The sequence below is a fragment of the Acanthaster planci genome, linkage group LG04 (genome assembly GCF_054643075.1).
Source record: "Acanthaster planci isolate LZ-2023a linkage group LG04, COTS_SCS, whole genome shotgun sequence".
NCBI classification, from domain to species: domain Eukaryota; kingdom Metazoa; phylum Echinodermata; class Asteroidea; order Valvatida; family Acanthasteridae; genus Acanthaster; species Acanthaster planci.
The window spans coordinates 2,587,291-2,604,202 of record NC_141780.1 but is presented as its reverse complement, the minus strand read 5'-3'; the positions used below and the strand labels follow the sequence as shown (position 1 = coordinate 2,604,202).

General features: G+C 40.6%; 2 protein-coding genes across 2 annotated transcripts; one reads left to right on the top strand and one right to left on the bottom strand.

The window, feature by feature from the left end:
* Nucleotides 1-68: 68 nt before the first annotated feature.
* LOC110983694 (uncharacterized) lies at nt 69-5,194 on the bottom strand. The gene is made up of 5 exons (XM_022243163.2): nt 4,789-5,194; nt 4,334-4,468; nt 3,907-4,199; nt 2,911-3,057; nt 69-2,071 (listed from the first exon to the last, which is right to left on the bottom strand). Exons 1-5 carry the CDS (start codon nt 5,058-5,060, stop codon nt 1,971-1,973), a joined length of 948 nt encoding a protein of 315 aa, XP_022098855.2. The 5' UTR covers nt 5,061-5,194; the 3' UTR covers nt 69-1,970.
* A 2,939-nt stretch (nt 5,195-8,133) lies between these two features.
* LOC110983647 (F-actin-capping protein subunit alpha-2-like) lies at nt 8,134-16,812 on the top strand. The gene is made up of 8 exons (XM_022243070.2): nt 8,134-8,280; nt 8,979-9,042; nt 9,226-9,277; nt 9,502-9,559; nt 11,466-11,672; nt 12,176-12,255; nt 12,622-12,778; nt 13,441-16,812. Exons 1-8 carry the CDS (start codon nt 8,245-8,247, stop codon nt 13,651-13,653), a joined length of 867 nt encoding a protein of 288 aa, XP_022098762.1. The 5' UTR covers nt 8,134-8,244; the 3' UTR covers nt 13,654-16,812.
* The last annotated feature ends 100 nt before the right edge of the window (nt 16,813-16,912 follow it).

Below are 16,912 nucleotides of genomic sequence, written 5' to 3'. Positions count from 1 at the left end.
TTAGGATTTGAGAATGTATCACTTGTAGCTTGTGCATTGGCTTAAATCAAGCATGGGGTAAGACAACATTCACCGAGTCTAGAATTTAATCAGATAAAATTTAACAGTGAGGTTGAAAAGTCAGTAATGCTGTTGTTACTGCATGAGTTGTATCTGAATCCTCACCACAACAGCTCTTCATAAGGAAAACACATTTAAAAAGAGAGTAAACTTAACCACAAAATTAATTTTTTCCATTAATTAATTACCCTGATTTGAATTTCAATTTTTTTTGCAAAAATGGCAAGTTTCTTATTCTACACTGCAATTCACAAAGTTGCAAAATATGGTGCAAAAATTACATCAGTTGTGAAATCCTTCAAATGAAAATATTCTAACTTCTTCATGCAGTCAACACAGAGAACAACTTTAACCATAAACCAATCTTCAGTATATATACAGAGCACAGTGACAGAGGTTAGAATTAATTTTGTAAAGTGGTCATCAAATCCAGATAAATAAGTTACCATCACTTCCATTGTAGAAAAAAGAGACTTGGACGAACAAAATACCCAAAATGTATGGAAGACATTTAGCATTCTTAAAATAACTAGCTTTTTCACCCAAACGTGCGTTTTGAAATGACGTCTGAATTTTTCTATACCTTGTACGCATGGATCTTTAAATATAAACATTTCTTCCTTAAAAGAAAACTTGTCCAATATAGCTCGTACCTGTTGTAAATGTTTAATTGTGTTTCTGTTTTTAAAAAGCTGTTTACCGGCAAATGCTAACCTTAAACAGAAAACTTTGGCCAATATCTGTTTACCTGCTCAAAATGTTCGGTTCGTGAAGTGTAAAATACAAGGCTTGTCATTTGTCACTCAAATGATTTCACGGCATTGTTAGCACCCAAATATTTTGTTGATGAACCAACCAACCTAGCCTATCGATATATTAAAAACTTTCCAAAATTCAAATGTCCGTGCTAAGATCAGGTTTGCATACATTATTGCACTATGAAAACTCACAAGTAGGCCCACATCAAAACGGGAATGTTTCCTTTAGGTCGTGTTCATTTTTCAACACTTTTTGTTTCGGTCATTGTAACAATCAGTTCTTGAGCTCATTGCGGCTCAAAAAGCTGTACTGTAAGAATTATAGTCAGTTATGGGCTTGTTGCACCCAAGGACTGATCAAGAACCAAAGTTTTTGGGGGGCTTAACTTGTTTGTGGGGGGGGTTAAAAATTCAGGATTTTTTCATGCAATCTTTCACGGCCTTTCTTAGGAATGAGACTATTTTTGAAGGGAAATGAAACAGACCAAAATCTACCTTCTACTCCATTTCTAATGAAAAAGAAAGCTCGGGGGGGGGGGCATGGACCTGCTGGCACCCCTGGATCTGCTCTTGATCACACCAAACCCAAATTATTTGAACATCTGGTCCTTGTGACTCTAAGAGATGATCTTGTTATAATAGGGCCCTCAGGATATGTGGAAAGGAAAGCAAATAATACAAAGACTTCAGACCTAAGGTTCTCATTGCAAGCAGGATGTTATATCGCCAGTGCTCTTATTTTCATATTTGATCTAAACGACCGCAAGCTTGGTAAATATGTACATTGATGTGGAGAAATTGAGCAGGACTATCATTTCTGAAGATTGCGGGTCCACAAAGAAATCAGTAAGAACAAGATTCTTTCAGAAACATCTGGCCATTTTGCATTTTTTTAAATTTTGCAACTGGACACTTGACAATTACACTCCTGAAAGGCTGTGTCCAAAATAACTTGGCTAGGGCTAGTTGTCACACACAAGTCTTTGAAAAGTGGCTGTAGCCACTGGCTAGTGGCTTGCCTAGGTACATGCATTATCAATAGCTGCAGCCAAGTCATTGGGACACGGCTGACACTCGATCACATTTTGCAAGTGGGGCGTGTCGAAGGTCACCTGCGGCACTGTAGGATCCCCGCTGCATTCTGGGTACCCATCAGGCTTTGGGCATGAGATGGAAGGGAGCAAACAGTGAGCGCCAAATGCGTACGATGCCACTCCACAGGACTGCTGCGTGAGACAGGCTTGTGGATGAAGCTGAGAAATATGACAATATAAAAAATAGATGACTCAATATCCCTGACATGCTTTAACCAAGATGCCATATTTGCTCTCTCCATTCAACTGAACTCACAATTGCAATTTGTACAGGGTTCCTGCACCTAAAGGACAGTTGAATTCCACGACTTTTTGATGACCAAATTATAAAAATCCACAACTCAATCTCGCAGTTTCTTGGACTACTCAGATGTTTAAAGTTCCAAATAAATCATGCATTTTAAGCAATTATTTCTAAAAACAGAAATCACACACGGTGTTTTTAATGAGTTTTACAGAATTCCATGACTTTTCCAAGCCTGGAAATTAAAAACAAATTTTGATGACTTTTTCATGACCGTTTCCAGCCCACGGGTACCCTGTTTGTATGTGATTCTTTCTCTCAAAAAAAGATCCATTCAAGTTTTCTCCAACACAAAGTCCAACCAACAGCTCTTCTATAAGAGTGGTGATTCTGAGAACCGGTGAGTGTGAGTATGAGTGTGTACAGATCCACAAACCTCTCACCAGCCTGGCCTACACCATGCAAAAATTCAAATCTTACAAACCAATGTCTGTAAATTTAAGTTGCCGCTTGACAACAAAGGCGAATGACAGATCAAACCCTGTTGTATCCAATGCTTAGGGTAATATGCATAAACATTTAATTAAGGAAATAGCTTATTGAATTTAAGTGTAAACAGTGCACTGAATTGACCTTATCAGTGACAGACGAATGTTTCCACAAGAAAATTGTGTTGGTTTAGCATCGCCCTCAAGGAAGTGCCGTTGAAATTGATCACGTCATTTGTGAAAGATTTTCACGTGCAAATACGCACCCAGATTCGTCCTGAGAACAATGAGATAGATGAAGAAACCCAGACAAGCAATATTCCGGATGTATCTGAGTCCAGTCGCTGGCAGAAGTCTGGTGATTAACTGGCTGATTCGCTGGACGACTCGCATGAAAGCCGATGAGGAATATTCTGAACAGATCAAAGGTACTGAGTAAGTCCATCACTTTCAAAAAGGATACAACAGTTGCAAACTGGTTACATTTGACAAGCTGCAGGTAGGACCAGATTATTTTGTAGGCCCTAAGCACCAATATTCTGTAGGCCCGGGTGTTCCATACCTGTAGGCCCGGGTGTTCCATACCTGTAGGCCCAGGTGTTCCATACATGTAGGCCCTAGGCATTAGTGTTCCATAGGCCCAAGTTACCTGTGTTCGTCGGGCCCGTTCATACAATACATATTATGCAGGCCCTAGTCACTAGTGTTCCATAGGCCGTTAGGCACAAGTGTTCTATAGCCCTAGGCACCAATATTCTGTAGGCCCTAGGCACTTGTGTTCCATATGCCCTAGAGGCACAAGTGTTCTGTAGTACCTGGTATCTGTGTTCTGAAGGCCCTTGGCACTGATGTTTCATGGGCCCTAGACACCAGTGTTCTGAAGGCCCTTGGCACTGATGCTTCATGGGCCCTAGACACCAGTGTTCTGTAGGCCCTAGGCACCAGTGTCCAGTAGGCCCTAAGTACCAGTATTCTGTAGGTCCTAGTCACCAATGTTCTGTAGGACCTGGGCATCAGTGTTCCCTAGGTCCTAGGCACCAGTGTTTTATAGATCCTGGGTAGCAGTGTTCTGTAGGCCCTTGGCACCAGTATCATGTAGGTCCTAGGCCCAGTGTTCTATAGGACCTGGGCATCAGTATTCTGTAGGCCCAAAGCACCAGTGGATTTGCTGACACAAAGTACCCAACAACTTTAAAAGGATGTGTGAGGTGTGGTGCCATGCTTAATTGTTCCACAGTGGTGGGTTAATAGGGAACACTTACCGTTGACTGATCCTTCAACTGTGTCTGTAATCTTCCTCTTCATCTGTAGGTCCTCCTCGACCTTCTCCAAGTACTTCAAGAAACTCATCTTTTTTTCTGGACTCAACCCGGAGCTGAGTTCGACCACAGCTCTCGCCTGGTCTAATTTAGCTTGTGGTAGTAGGATCTGAGCCATCAGAATGTCCATGATGGTGGAGTACTGTGAGTGCGTTTGGTTGGTTGCATTGGCCAGCCATTCACCTGCCAGGTTTTCTGCCATGGTGAAGTTGCGAACTTTGGCAAGCAGTAGAATGCTAGGGAAAGGCCAATCATTAATAGTTACTCTCCTGGGGTCAGGCCAAATATGACTCAACAAAATTAACGCAGAAACCGACCAAGAATAGCAGTTAAAGGGCATAAATTGAAACAACATTTACAGCTTTCTTACCATAACTTAGCGATTGTTGGTGGATACCTTGCCTGCGATTCGTAATAATTTGCCAGGAATGGATGAACCCTATCCCATTGGTCGGTTTCCGCATAAGCCTGAATAGCTAGAATGCAGATGGATTCATTGAACTTCCTGCAATAAAGACAAAGGCCAACCTCAAGCAAAACATCAAAGTGAAAACTGAACAACAGAAAATACAATGCGCCTACGGACGAATTAAAGGGTTCAGAATGGGGGAAAAAGTTACACACTGCACACTATAAACATGAAATTGAAATCACTGAACCAATCTAAATTACTACTACTTTCCATAAATCATGTGGAGTAGACACATTGGTGTTAGAAAAATAAGACTGACATGACTGAACTGGTGAAAAAGAAAACCAACATGCCCAAATAATGATAAATCACAATATTGGCCTAAGTTCCAGTGTTTTAAATTTTGCAATGACCTTCGCCAGATTATTTCAGCACTTTCTCCACTTGCAGTTTCGCCCTCTTTAGGATCGCTGTCACATTCAAGTAAACTTCCGTTAATTCCCTGCAGAGTTTGTGGGAAGACAATCTCCATTGTACTGCGTCCATTTGACGATCCCAAATGACACATGCTCAGTACGTCTTCAAACTTCCTGAAGATCATCAGATCATAAGCGACTTCGAGAAATCTTCTCCCGTCGATGCGACGGCCGGGCAAACTGAAGGAAGATGTTGCCATTATGTCCATCTCATAAATTTGTCAAAAAAACTAAGAAAAAGATTTTTCTACCGTGAAAAAGTCGACAAATTGGTAACCCATCGTGGCGAGGCCCGGCTAGCCTTCATCAGCTGATGTATTGTCATACACGTAGAGTTGTTCATCTCTTTTTTGGGGTGGTACATAGAGGGCGCCGTTTGCGCAAATGTCCTCAAAATTTTATTCGGATCTCTTAAAACGCGTGGAGGGAAGGGCTTGAAGAATTTAAAACTAAATTTCATTCGAAATAGCATGTTGAGGGAGCACTGCATGTCACCCATCTCAAAGTCACTACAGGACCCCACGTCTACAAAGCGCACTTGGTGCAGGCCGGCAAAATGTGATGCACTAAACTCTGAAATTACTAGAGAATTGAAGGAATTGAATCGATCTCATATCTTAGTTTTGCTTAATCACGGGAACTTGTTCCGGTAATGATGGCCTCCTGGGTTGTTATACTGGGACTCAATGCCGGATGATATCGTATTCCCTGCATTAACTTACCGCGTAGAACCGGCAATGAAAATTTGAAACAATATAAGGAACGATGTCATGATACGGAAGTACATCTGTATTACATTTCTGCAGAGTCATACATCAGAATGGCATATTTATGGCTTCTTAGAAAAGTTATTGTTCTTCCTTTTGGGAACGAGTACTACTATAGGCCTAAATACGTTTTGGTTGATGTGATGTGTGCAAAAATGGGGGGGGGGTGAATAGCTCATCCCCTCCAACAAGTGGGGAGGGGGTTATATGTACTCCCAGGATTTACGCCCGTCTAGAAACTTCAAGCATTACTGAAAACCATATTATCGGCTCCTTGAAATGGTGATGTTTTGTTTTGTTTTAATGGCGCTTCCAGCTACTTGGGCTATTTGCGCCACTAACTATATGTTTATTCATACACTTTATTAATCAGCATCACATTACGGAGTTAGGAAGAAGGTCCAATTTTAGAGGCAGGAGAAAACTGGAGTACCCGGAGAAAACCTGCGAGAGCGAGTATGGACTGGAAACCAAATGCACTTAAAGCCTGGGCCAAGCCACTAGACAGGACTCGAACCCAGGCCTCATTGGTGCAAAGCGAAGAAAGAAAGTGACGCTAACCCCTTCTTGAAATGAGATTAATCTGTGCTTTAAATGATGAGAATAGACGTGGGTTCGAGTCCCACCCATGTAAGTTAATTTTTCATGCTACAGTGAGTATACAGACCGACCCGGTGACAAGAATTTAGAAAAAGCCTGCAGATAGAGTCCCCACTCGCGTCAACAAAAGAGATCTGCACATTGAATGCTTCCTCATCAGCCCATATGGGAGCGCACTGCTAACCCAAATCACGTGATCGTCAAGCTTAGGAATGCGTGCCTGAGTGACCGTCGGGGACTCCGTAGTAATGGCGTGAGCAAATCAGTCTATACGTGAAAAGCAAAACGCCCTTTAAATTTACAGTTTGTCCATGCAAAGGACGTGACATAACGCATTGTACCACACGATGGGCATTCTGTGTGATTTTTATTAGGCTGCCCGGCCAGTGGCGTAGCTAGGATTTTACAAGTTGGGGGGGGGGCACAAGGGGCACCAGTTTTTACTACTTTACTTTCTTTGGGGCAAGCTTTTGTTAGACATATTCCATATCCATTAATCCGGTTTTTTTTTAGTGGGGGGCACCGGAAATGGGGGAGGGGGTACGTTCCCCAAGTCCCCCTTCAGATGGCGCGCTTCCGGAACCCTTGGATAGGAAAAATAACGTGCAAAGATTGTAGAATTTGTAATATTTTTTCGTTCGGTTACTTCTTTAAAAATTCAACTCGGAAAAGGGGCTTTGGAAAATATTTCCTCTATTATATCAATTTATAGAAGCTGAAAAATCACCTGACCTAAAAGAGAAATATCCGCCAAAAATTGACCCATCACTTCCGAAAATCTGAAATACATGAAGAACAGTGCAATGCGGCAGTCTCGTACACAGATGAATATATACGGTTTGAAATTTTATGGTAGTCCGTCAGTAAAAACCGAAATAAAAACATCAAAATATCTTATACAGTTTTATAATTTATAAGTAGTAAACTTAAAGCAACATTCTACTTCAATTACTAAATGTTTAACTTTTGCTGACAACAACTGTGGAATGGAATCCATTGACTGCAAGTAGGTAAATTTTTGCAACGTTGTACAATATCGTTTTCACTTAAGCACGGGCAGTGAAAACAATCGTACTTGAACATGGAGACGTAGGTACGATATTGCCGGACGTGAAAGGTCGTTAATAAAATTCGTTTTTTTTACCCATCTCCAGGTGACTTTTCCTAACTTCACTCGAGGAAGACAAGGGCAAAATTCTAACATGAGCGTTTCATGGGGTGGTTACATTTAGGAATTATTCTTCCAAAAATTATCGAACGTGATAGGACAGCCCAACGTGAGGGAGGACCGCGCAAGGGTTCCTGATAAAGCTCGCTGCGCGGTCTTTTACTTTCAGGCTCTGGTCTGGGCGTTAGCCGCGGCATAGCCTACCTTCTGTGCTAGAAATTATCGGGTGACTTGTATCGCATTCTGTTGGTATAAACAAAATAGACCACCCAAAGGTGTAGATTTTTGCCGGCTGGAGGGGTCGTGTTTTGCTTTCAATATTTTTACACCAGGCTAATACAGGACAATACTGTCGTTGACTTTTTGGGGACGTGACAAAAGCAGCTCAGCTTCTCTCCCACAGAAGAGGTGCAGATTGATGAAAGAGTCTTAGTCTACTGTTATTCAACATCCAATTTTTCAGAAATTCTCGTGGAAACAATTAGGCGCCCTTTTGATCACTGTTTATGCGAGGAGCTATGCCCTTTCAAAAATACATGTACTTAACTAGGCCATTATTGCTCATAATCGTCCTTTCTGTCACACCCACAATGTTTTCTTGTGTCGGCTTTCCTTAGTTAGAAAATATTATATGGAAAAAAAAGGACAACTGTTTCTTGGACCTGCGCACGGCATGTGACTCGCACGGCCTCCTTAGAGCTTGATTTATATTTAAATACTTCAATGCTAGTCTTATCAAAACGTATCCGAATAGAAATTGGGATAGGCGTGAGATCCAATGAGCAACACACGGACAGTGTTCATACACGCTCGTGCTAGCGCTTTGGGAGGCAAAGCAGAAGTAGGCGTGAAGAAAAAATGGCAGACCTCGAACCAATTTCTGACCAAGAAAAGGTAAGTAAATACAACTTTGCTGTGATAGTAATAACTACTCTATGACAAAGAGGCATTGAACTTTTGGAGTTCTTAATTAGACCCATATTTGAATTGTCTCGAGAGAAATTCAACACATCAAACTTACTTCCTGCTTTTTGTCAACTTGACAGTTCAATTCGGTCATACATGGTCATATACTAGAGTCGCCCATTTTCCGGACAGTTTCCAGCTATATCAAGGTCTACAAGGAATCAAAACTGTCTTTGTATCGTGTTTGGCGTCTTTACATTATTACAATATATTCCAAAATCTTGTAACCTATATGAAATATCAAGATTAAAATGATGGAATAGGCCTATCGCCTATGCTGATGGACATGATGGAAGTATATTGCAAAGAAAGCTAGATACGAAGGTCATATGGTCTAACTAGACAGTGGGTTAGTGTGCAGTGACAAAGAAGTCTATGAATAATTTCTTTGTTGGAAGTTGGTCCAGCACTAACATCCATTTTGTTTCCTGTAGCAACCATGAAAATGATTTTCTTCTGTAAATAGTAAATTAAACCAACTGACATGACCGAATAGATATTGTATGGGCTTAGGCCTAATTCGTATAATAAAATAAAATAAATGAGCCTTTTGAAATAGAAATCGGGTTGAACTACCCAGACTGTTAAAATCACATTGAAAATCATTTTGGATGTTTGTTTGTTAGGTGCGCATAGCATCATCGTTCATTCGGCATATACCCCCCGGAGAATTCAACGAGGTCTTTAACTGTAAGTTTGTTTTGATTGTAATTACCAGGTTCAACTCTCTGTACACGCAGCTGATGCACAGTCTTATTTTTCGTTGATCCAAACATCTCCGACACCTTGATTTGTGAGATAAGAAATGCCTTTTTTTATGGGAGATTCAGGTGAATTGTGTACTAAATGTTTTTCTTATGTCGCTTTTTACAGCTGTGAGAACTTTGGTCAATAACGATAAGTTACTGAAGGATCAAGTGGTGGAGTAAGTATCCATTTTGTTTGCACGTATTGCGTACTTACATTAACTGAGTGGGATTTGAGCATAACCAGTAGAGGCATTTTGAAAACAAAGCTCAAAAAGTTTCCCGTTAGTACACGTAGCCTGTTTCAATCTAGAAATTAGCTTATTCATTGTTTGTACTTTTATTCTAACTTCTGCTGAATGATTAGTTGCATCTTCTTTTTTTATGTTCTTCCCTGAAACAGTGCCATTGCTCAGTACAATAATGAGCAACTCACCCCTTGCAAAGTTGACAACGAAATGGTAAGTACTCAAAAAGTTTAATCCCAGATGCCCAGTTGCTTCGAGCTTTCATGGCTTGGTTGCAATTTAATTGACACCCATTGTGCGTATTCCAAAAGTTTAAGTCCACTCGGACAAATACATGTATTTGAGTAATTATTGTCTTTAAGAACTCACACATCAGTACTGACTGATCCTTTCTTACATACTGGGCCCGGGAAAAGTTAATGCATCATGTGTTGGTAAAGTATTTCAAAGGGTCCATGCAGTAAAAAAAATACACACCCCTTGAAATGCGGCTAGAGTTTTGTTCTAGTTAACCTGATTTTCATTTTTTTTTGCTATTAATTTCAAAAGTTGTTTTCAGAACTTGTTTTTTTCATGCTTGTACCAGTTTCCATATTCATGAGCAAACATTTGATATCATCATAGGGAGAAAACCTTTGTGCTTTTTTTATATTTCACAGTGTAGAATGTATTCATATTTCACTGCCCTAAATTTCCTCATATTTGGCGCCTCGTTGGCAATAAGCCAATGAAGAAGCCTTTCTAAGAAAGATTTTCAAGGCGCAAATTTGGGGTTCACAGTTTTGAGTTAAAAGAAAAGCATGTAAACATGTGTCATCCCCGAATGATGTCATAGCAACAGTGCCCTCAGTTGTCCAGAAAAGTATGAACAATTTTAAACGTTTAAAAAGTTGCACGTTTCAGCACACTCAAATACAGAAGGATGTCAGATGGTTTTCGTGGACTGACGGCGAGTATAAAGTTGCACAAAATGCACATCTAAGAAAAAATCATTGCCTGGACCCTTTAAAGAGAGCTGTGTGTCCAAGTTTTTATGGTGTTGGTGTCAAAACATCTGACATCCGACGCTTGGCAGTAAAAGCTTTTATTGTCAGTATTAAATTAAAGATGGAGGGATGGAAGGAAGAATGCAGGGTGGATTCATCGGGGAGAAGGAAGGATGTTCCTCAAAAGTGATACCCAACTGAGATGAACCAGGAAGCATAATTGAATAATGAAAGATTAAAGCTGGACAGTCAATATTGACACTATGTTATCTTCTTGGCATTGATGACCCCCTTTCTATCCCATCATGCACTGTGGCTAACACAGTGACACATGATTCCTTTGTGTTTACCCTCTGAACTCTCTGACTGATCCATGTTATTGTGAGTCTCAAAGATTTGGATTGCCCCAAATTGTGAAGACTTTTATACGATCCAACCTGCTTTTGGCTCTCAGAAATAACTTGTGTACAACTTGCTTGTGGTTTTCGTGACCCATAAAAAGTGTGGTTGCTTGTACATCATTGCGTAATATGCATTACGAGGAAACAAATAACAAAATTGTCAGCAAACAAATAACAAACTGGGATCCTGCCAGTGCCAATACCTTTTATCATGTTAGATTATGAACCTGCCAACCCTCAATAATATAATTTTAGAAGAAAAAAATCAGAAAAGTTTCAATTACACACCCTGGAATGGGGTAATTTGGTTAGATGTAAAGAAAGGTTACCTTAATGTATTAATTTTATTTTACCCACCGATACCTCAAATTTTAGTTAAGTTTGCCATCTTGAAAATTTAACAACTGCTAGTCCAATTTAGGAGGCATTTCTACAGGAATGTCAGTATCCCACATGGGAAATTGTGGATTTCTCTGAAGGTGAAGAAAGGTTTACAGGTGTGTTAACTTGTAAACCCCACTCGTCACAAAATACATGTGGAGGGGTTTGGGGTATCAAGTGCATTAGTTTTTGTGGGAGGATCAGTGAAGGTGGACAAAGTAAAGAAGACAAAGGTTTGTCATTTTACTCTGAGTATCTCTTCGTGAGTAAGGCTCTGAAATTGAAATTGCAGTTTACAGCCATCATCAGTTCGTGGTGTGCTTTCAAGTTTGGTTTGGTATGCTACCTTAGGTTCTCATCACTGAACATGGGAACGTCGGCGGTAATCGCTACGTGGCGCCCAACCTAAAGAAGTCTTTCAAATATGACCATCTGCGGAAGGAGTCTTCGGACATTGACTCCCATGCCGTGAACGAGATGGCGGAGCCATGGAGGGCGGCCATGGACAAGGCGATAATTGCCCATGTCAAGGATCACTTTCCAAACGGAGTCCACACGGTAAGCCACTCGTAGGGGAGACAACTGACCAATACTGTCGATGCCAGTCTCAGGTTTGGGCTTGCTTCAACCAGCCAGTTCACACCTGATGACATGCAAGCACAGGATTTCCTGTTCCGTAACACAGAAGATGTTTAAGTGCATTCTGGCCAATTGGGTATACGGTGCTGGGTAACTTTTTTTATTCGTCCCCATGCTTGAGTGATTCCTGTTGAGTTTGTAAACACACAGGGATGACCTTCGTCCAGGTTGAGCATACGCAGAGTCCTCAAGCGGCCATGGGTCGTGGCGCCCAACATTGCGTTTCAGCAGATATCACACCGTGACATCATCATGGAATCTCCAAAAAGCAACAATGAAGTAACAAATGTTGCACAAATTTTCAACAAATGATCACCAAAGCCCTACATTTGTAAACTTCAACTTTTCAATGACTGTGGTATCTTGACATTTTAAAAAGTTTGCAAACTAAAATAGTGAATCTTTTTTTTTTCCACCTGCAGGTCTACGGAAAGAGCGATGGGGATGCAGTCACGTTGATTGTATGTATCGAAGATCACAAGTTCAGCCCCCATAACTTCTGGTATGCAATGCTCTGTTTTTTTTTCCAAATGCCTTGATTTTGGTCGACCTAAATCCACATCAAAGTGCTCAAACTCTCACTTTGCTAAAGCAGTTTATACGAGCAGTTTAAGCGTGTTGGCCTGAGCTCACCAGAGTGTTTCACAGGAATATTTTCATTTTACAGTTAGATTTGATTTTGTCTTTTGTTCTTCGGGGAAGATCCTCTCTTAATTTGGACAGCGAGTGTAGTAATCTGATCAAGCCGTTTGAAAAAAGTATACTTGGAGGTTATTGCTTGCTCTTCTGAGGACACACTCGCTCAACTGTCCACACTTTGCTTTAATGGAGGAAGCTCTTAAGACATGACATACCACTTTCTTTTCAGGAATGGACGCTGGCGATCACAGTTTTCCACAACTTTCACTGGCCCCGGGACCAAGGCCGAAGTCAAGGGGATCATGAAGACTCAGGTCCACTATTACGAAGACGGCAACGTCCAGCTGGTCAGCCACAAGGAAATCAAGGAACAAATATCAATATCGGTCAGTTTCCTACCACAGACGCCAAGAGCAAACCGAAGAGTTTGGGCCTCAAAGCAGGATTGTCCACCTTTCACTTGTAGACGAAGATCAGCTTTGAAGAGACAGGGAGGCCATTACTTTCTGAACAAATATAGACCTCACATTCCATCATATGTTGGGATTTATCTGCTTGTGCATCTGTAATTTCCAAATCATTACTGGTCAATTTTCTCATATAAAAGACTAAACATCATTCTTGGTTGGTAACGTCATATAAAACAAAATGCTAAATACTTGTCAGTATTTTGAAAAACAAAACCAAAACAGATATCAGTACAGGTCCGTCCTTTTCATATCCTCAACATGATGTTAGGCCAACGTCGGTCAGTTTTCTACTTTGAAAATTCACATGTATTAGAGTTAGTCAGTTCGGTTTCCTTCTACTTTTTAAAATAAAATTTTACAATTATCAGTCAGATTTCCATGCTGGTTTTAAAAAAAGAGACAGTCTTCAGTGGATGAGCGGTCAAATTCAGTTACTGTTGAAATTTCCTTTTCATCCTCCAGTAAATCTTTTATCCAACAAACTCCATCTGCACCTCTGATTTTTCTCCCTGATTTAAAGACCTTGAGTATCGTGTGCCTTTTGTTCTCTCCTAACCTTTAACTTTTGACCCCTCCAGGATGAGGCAGCTACAGCCAAGGCCATCCTGAACGTGATCGAGAAGGCCGAGAACGACTACCAGAGCTCCATGGTGGATGATTACAAAGTCATGTCGGAGACAACCTTCAAGGCTCTGCGACGCCAGCTTCCCATCACCCGCTCCAGGATCGACTGGAACAAGATCAGCGATTACAAACTAGGCCAGGAGTTGAAAGGTGCCGAGGCAGACTAGACCAACCATCTCCACCCCCTCCTCCCCCAAAATAAACAATGCCATTTTAAAAAGAAACAAAGATATACTGTTTAAACGTTTGCTCTCCGCTGGGTTTATGTATGTGAGTGGGGAGTCGTACATATCTACATACCGGGCTCTAATATTACTGGGGATTTTTTTTTTTCCTGTGAATGTGAGTTCCAAAGAGATTCATCCGATTTCGTTATAAGTTGTAGGCAGAAGTTCTTTCCTTGAAGTTGCACTCGCAGAATGTTGGTGACGCATTGGGTTTCTCATCAGACTTCTGCACTGATGACTTTGCACTGTGTGTACAGCTTTGTCATGATGCTTAGCAGACTGTGGGCCCCAATTGCTCTGTTGGAAAGTGCAGGTGTAAACAGTGTGTGACATCATCAGTGTATAGGATAAGATAATAGAGAGCGCTTTCCATGCATTTTGACATGAGCCTATTTCTAAAATAACTCAACAGGAGATCTCGGAAACTCGGTGCGTCTTTTTGTAGGATTAGTTCTCCAGTAGCTTGAGTCTGAGTTTTTTCTTCACTTCAGAACTTAAAAAAACCAAATTCTCGGTCCAAAGTTTCTTGCACATGTTCACATTCACGGTTGTGGTCTGGCCCCAAATGCACATGGAGAATTGAAAGAGTGCTACAAGAAAATTTCATAACTTCAGAAGAGTGTTGGGCGATCATGTTGGTCTGTAGTTTTGAAAGGAAATTGTCGCGTCGTTCAAAGTCGAAACGGGACCAGATGTTATTGAACAGCATTGAGTGTTCTTGTACATTGTTTAAAAAGAAAATTTCTTTTTCCCGTTTGTTTTGCAATCGTATTGAAAAAAAGGAAAATTGATTGAGAATGACTTTATCTGTTGATAAGACTGCAAATTAATTGTCTTAGATTTTTTTGTCAGCGCAAGTCATACAGCTGCATGGTGTAGACTACATATATATGAATCGTTAGTAACTTTGGCTTATTTATACAAAGTATTACCCAGTAATTATAGATAACTGATGATTTGTGAGAGCAGGGGAAAACATTACGGCAACTAGTTAATTATGAAAAGAAAAGGCATGAGATGGAATTCTTTTACTGAATGCCAAGAGTTTGATCATTTTTTTTTCACAGTGTCTAACATCTTGTCAATATTTCTGCAGTTTTATGTTCTGTAGTTTTTTTTTATCTGCTGGGCGTTGTAGTTACCGGGCAAGTTGGAGTTGTAAGAATTCAAGCTGGTAGAACAACTGTCTGTGTCACCTTAAGTACCCTCTGTCTGCTGAAATCCAACACTTGCTTTTGGCAGTATATTCAGGACTTCACTGTTACTGTTCAGCTAGGGCCTTGATGGCTCATAGGGCCCCATTCATTCACACAGACCAGCGGTAATGAATTCCGTGAAACAGAACACAAGGTTTTTCCGTGGGACAGTTTACAAACTACTCGGTCAGGGCACAAACCGCCGCGTCTAGAAACCTAGGCAGTGTTCTAAGATACTAAACTGAGACTCGCACGTTGTGGCCTCTCAGAGGCCTTGTTAGGTGTCACATCACAGAGTCGGTGGGAGAACGTTGGAGCGAGAGTGGGCGTTGCTTTCTCCTGCCTGTGATTCTTCCTATGGGGTGCTACTATTAAAAGTGGAAAATCGTCAACATGAAATGACTTGCAGGATGCATGGATTTCTGCCATGCGTGTAAATGTACCGAGTAAATGCGCCGTGTACCACTTTCATTCAGCGCATTCCATTACTGCACTTCTGTGTAAACAGGTATTTTGCCTGCAGAATTGCCCATTGTTGGATGCACAGTGCTGGATTTTTGGAGTTGTAGAAAAGCTCTTAGCAAAAATACACAGCCTAACAAAATAATGCTTTGGATGGCCCTCTTTTCAGAGTGTTTTATCATTGCCTCAGCCTTTGGGGGGAATTTGTTCATGTTAGTGTTGGAGCCATCTTCAAAAATAATTCCTTGGTTGTTCTGAGAACGATGAAAGCGATATCTTCATGAAGGATAAGTAAGACTGACTCAATGGCCATGTTTAGGAAACTATTGAATATATATTTCACTAAAACTGTGACTTGATGTAGATAATCTATAATGGCTTACGAAACAGAAAATGTATCTAATATTGTAGGTACTTTGTCATCGATTTCACCCGAAGATTCCACATCAAAGATATTGATAAGGCCATGCTATCAAGGTCACTTGTGACAAGAATCTTTTGCCTGTTCTAGTAATCTGCTTTACATTAAAGAATCCTGCAGTAATGAGTACCCAATTGACACCCCAAGCTGGTCTTTATTCACAAGTTTTCTCTTGCGGGACATCCGTGCCACGCAAATGCCATTTCTTGCAGAACTTCAAAATTGGTTCTTTATTTTCTTGAGTGGTTAACTTGTATCTCTAACATATTACTAAAGATTTTCATATGCCGTAGCAGACCACCTGCTTCAGATCACCAGGGAAATATCTTAAGTGGAGTGGGTGTTCGCATCAAAGAAACTGTTGATGAATTGTTTAAATCAACCCAGGGTTATGTAATCGTTTGTTAGTGAAATCTGGTGGTGGTTATGAAAGACAATAGCTGTAGATCTGGGCATGTGATTTAAACGTCTCAATGAAAACTGTTTTTATACCTGTTAGTCCAAAATTCAGCATTTTTCTTTCTTTTAAATGACGTTTAATGAGAGAATTAATGGGTTCGTAAAGAATGCACCCACAACTAGAGTGGAAACAATGAATCTTGTTTTATACCTTAAAAAGTATAATGCTTCGTGATTTCAATTTAACAAAGCACCATGCTTGTTTGAAGCACATACAGGTTGGTTACGTCAGAAGGAGAACATTACGGATACAAATGAATCTTGTAACCCGTGCATTAACAGCTCTCTTTGTCAGGTTGCAGTGTTGAAGTCAAGACCATCACAAAACCATTGACAGCACCTGTCATAAGTAACGGGGTGAACCTTGGCAACGGAATGATCTTGTTGAAGTTTATTCAAATAACTTGTGACTTGAAATCCGTATGAATAGTCGGCAACATGATGAGGGAAGTCGGTATACTTCAAGACGGCTGTGTGAGATTTTGTCCTGGCTATTGTAAGCAGATTCTAAGGATCACTCATCTGAATAATACCGAGTTTTGTGATGAGATTTCACGAACAGTTTTTGTGTGATACTCGCTTTCCTTGGTTTGCATTTTGAGTAATTTGTTTCCATAACCAAGAGACCAAATTAGAAAATTGTTGATGTTGAAACAGTTGG

Bases quoted from the DNA above. Each gene is read 5' to 3' on its own strand.
- LOC110983694 (XM_022243163.2), bottom strand. From the start codon at position 5,060: ATGGACATAATGGCAACATCTTCCTTCAGTTTGCCCGGCCGTCGCATC. The intron at 4,469-4,788 runs GTCATTGCAAAA...TCTTTATTGCAG, and splicing joins GCTGAAATAATCTGGCGAAG to GAAGTTCAATGAATCCATCT. The intron at 2,072-2,910 runs GTGCGTATTTGC...CATATTTCTCAG, and splicing joins TGTTCTCAGGACGAATCTGG to CTTCATCCACAAGCCTGTCT.
- LOC110983647 (XM_022243070.2), top strand. From the start codon at position 8,245: ATGGCAGACCTCGAACCAATTTCTGACCAAGAAAAG. The intron at 9,043-9,225 runs GTAAGTTTGTTT...CGCTTTTTACAG, and splicing joins ATTCAACGAGGTCTTTAACT to CTGTGAGAACTTTGGTCAAT. The intron at 11,673-12,175 runs GTAAGCCACTCG...TTCCACCTGCAG, and splicing joins TTCCAAACGGAGTCCACACG to GTCTACGGAAAGAGCGATGG.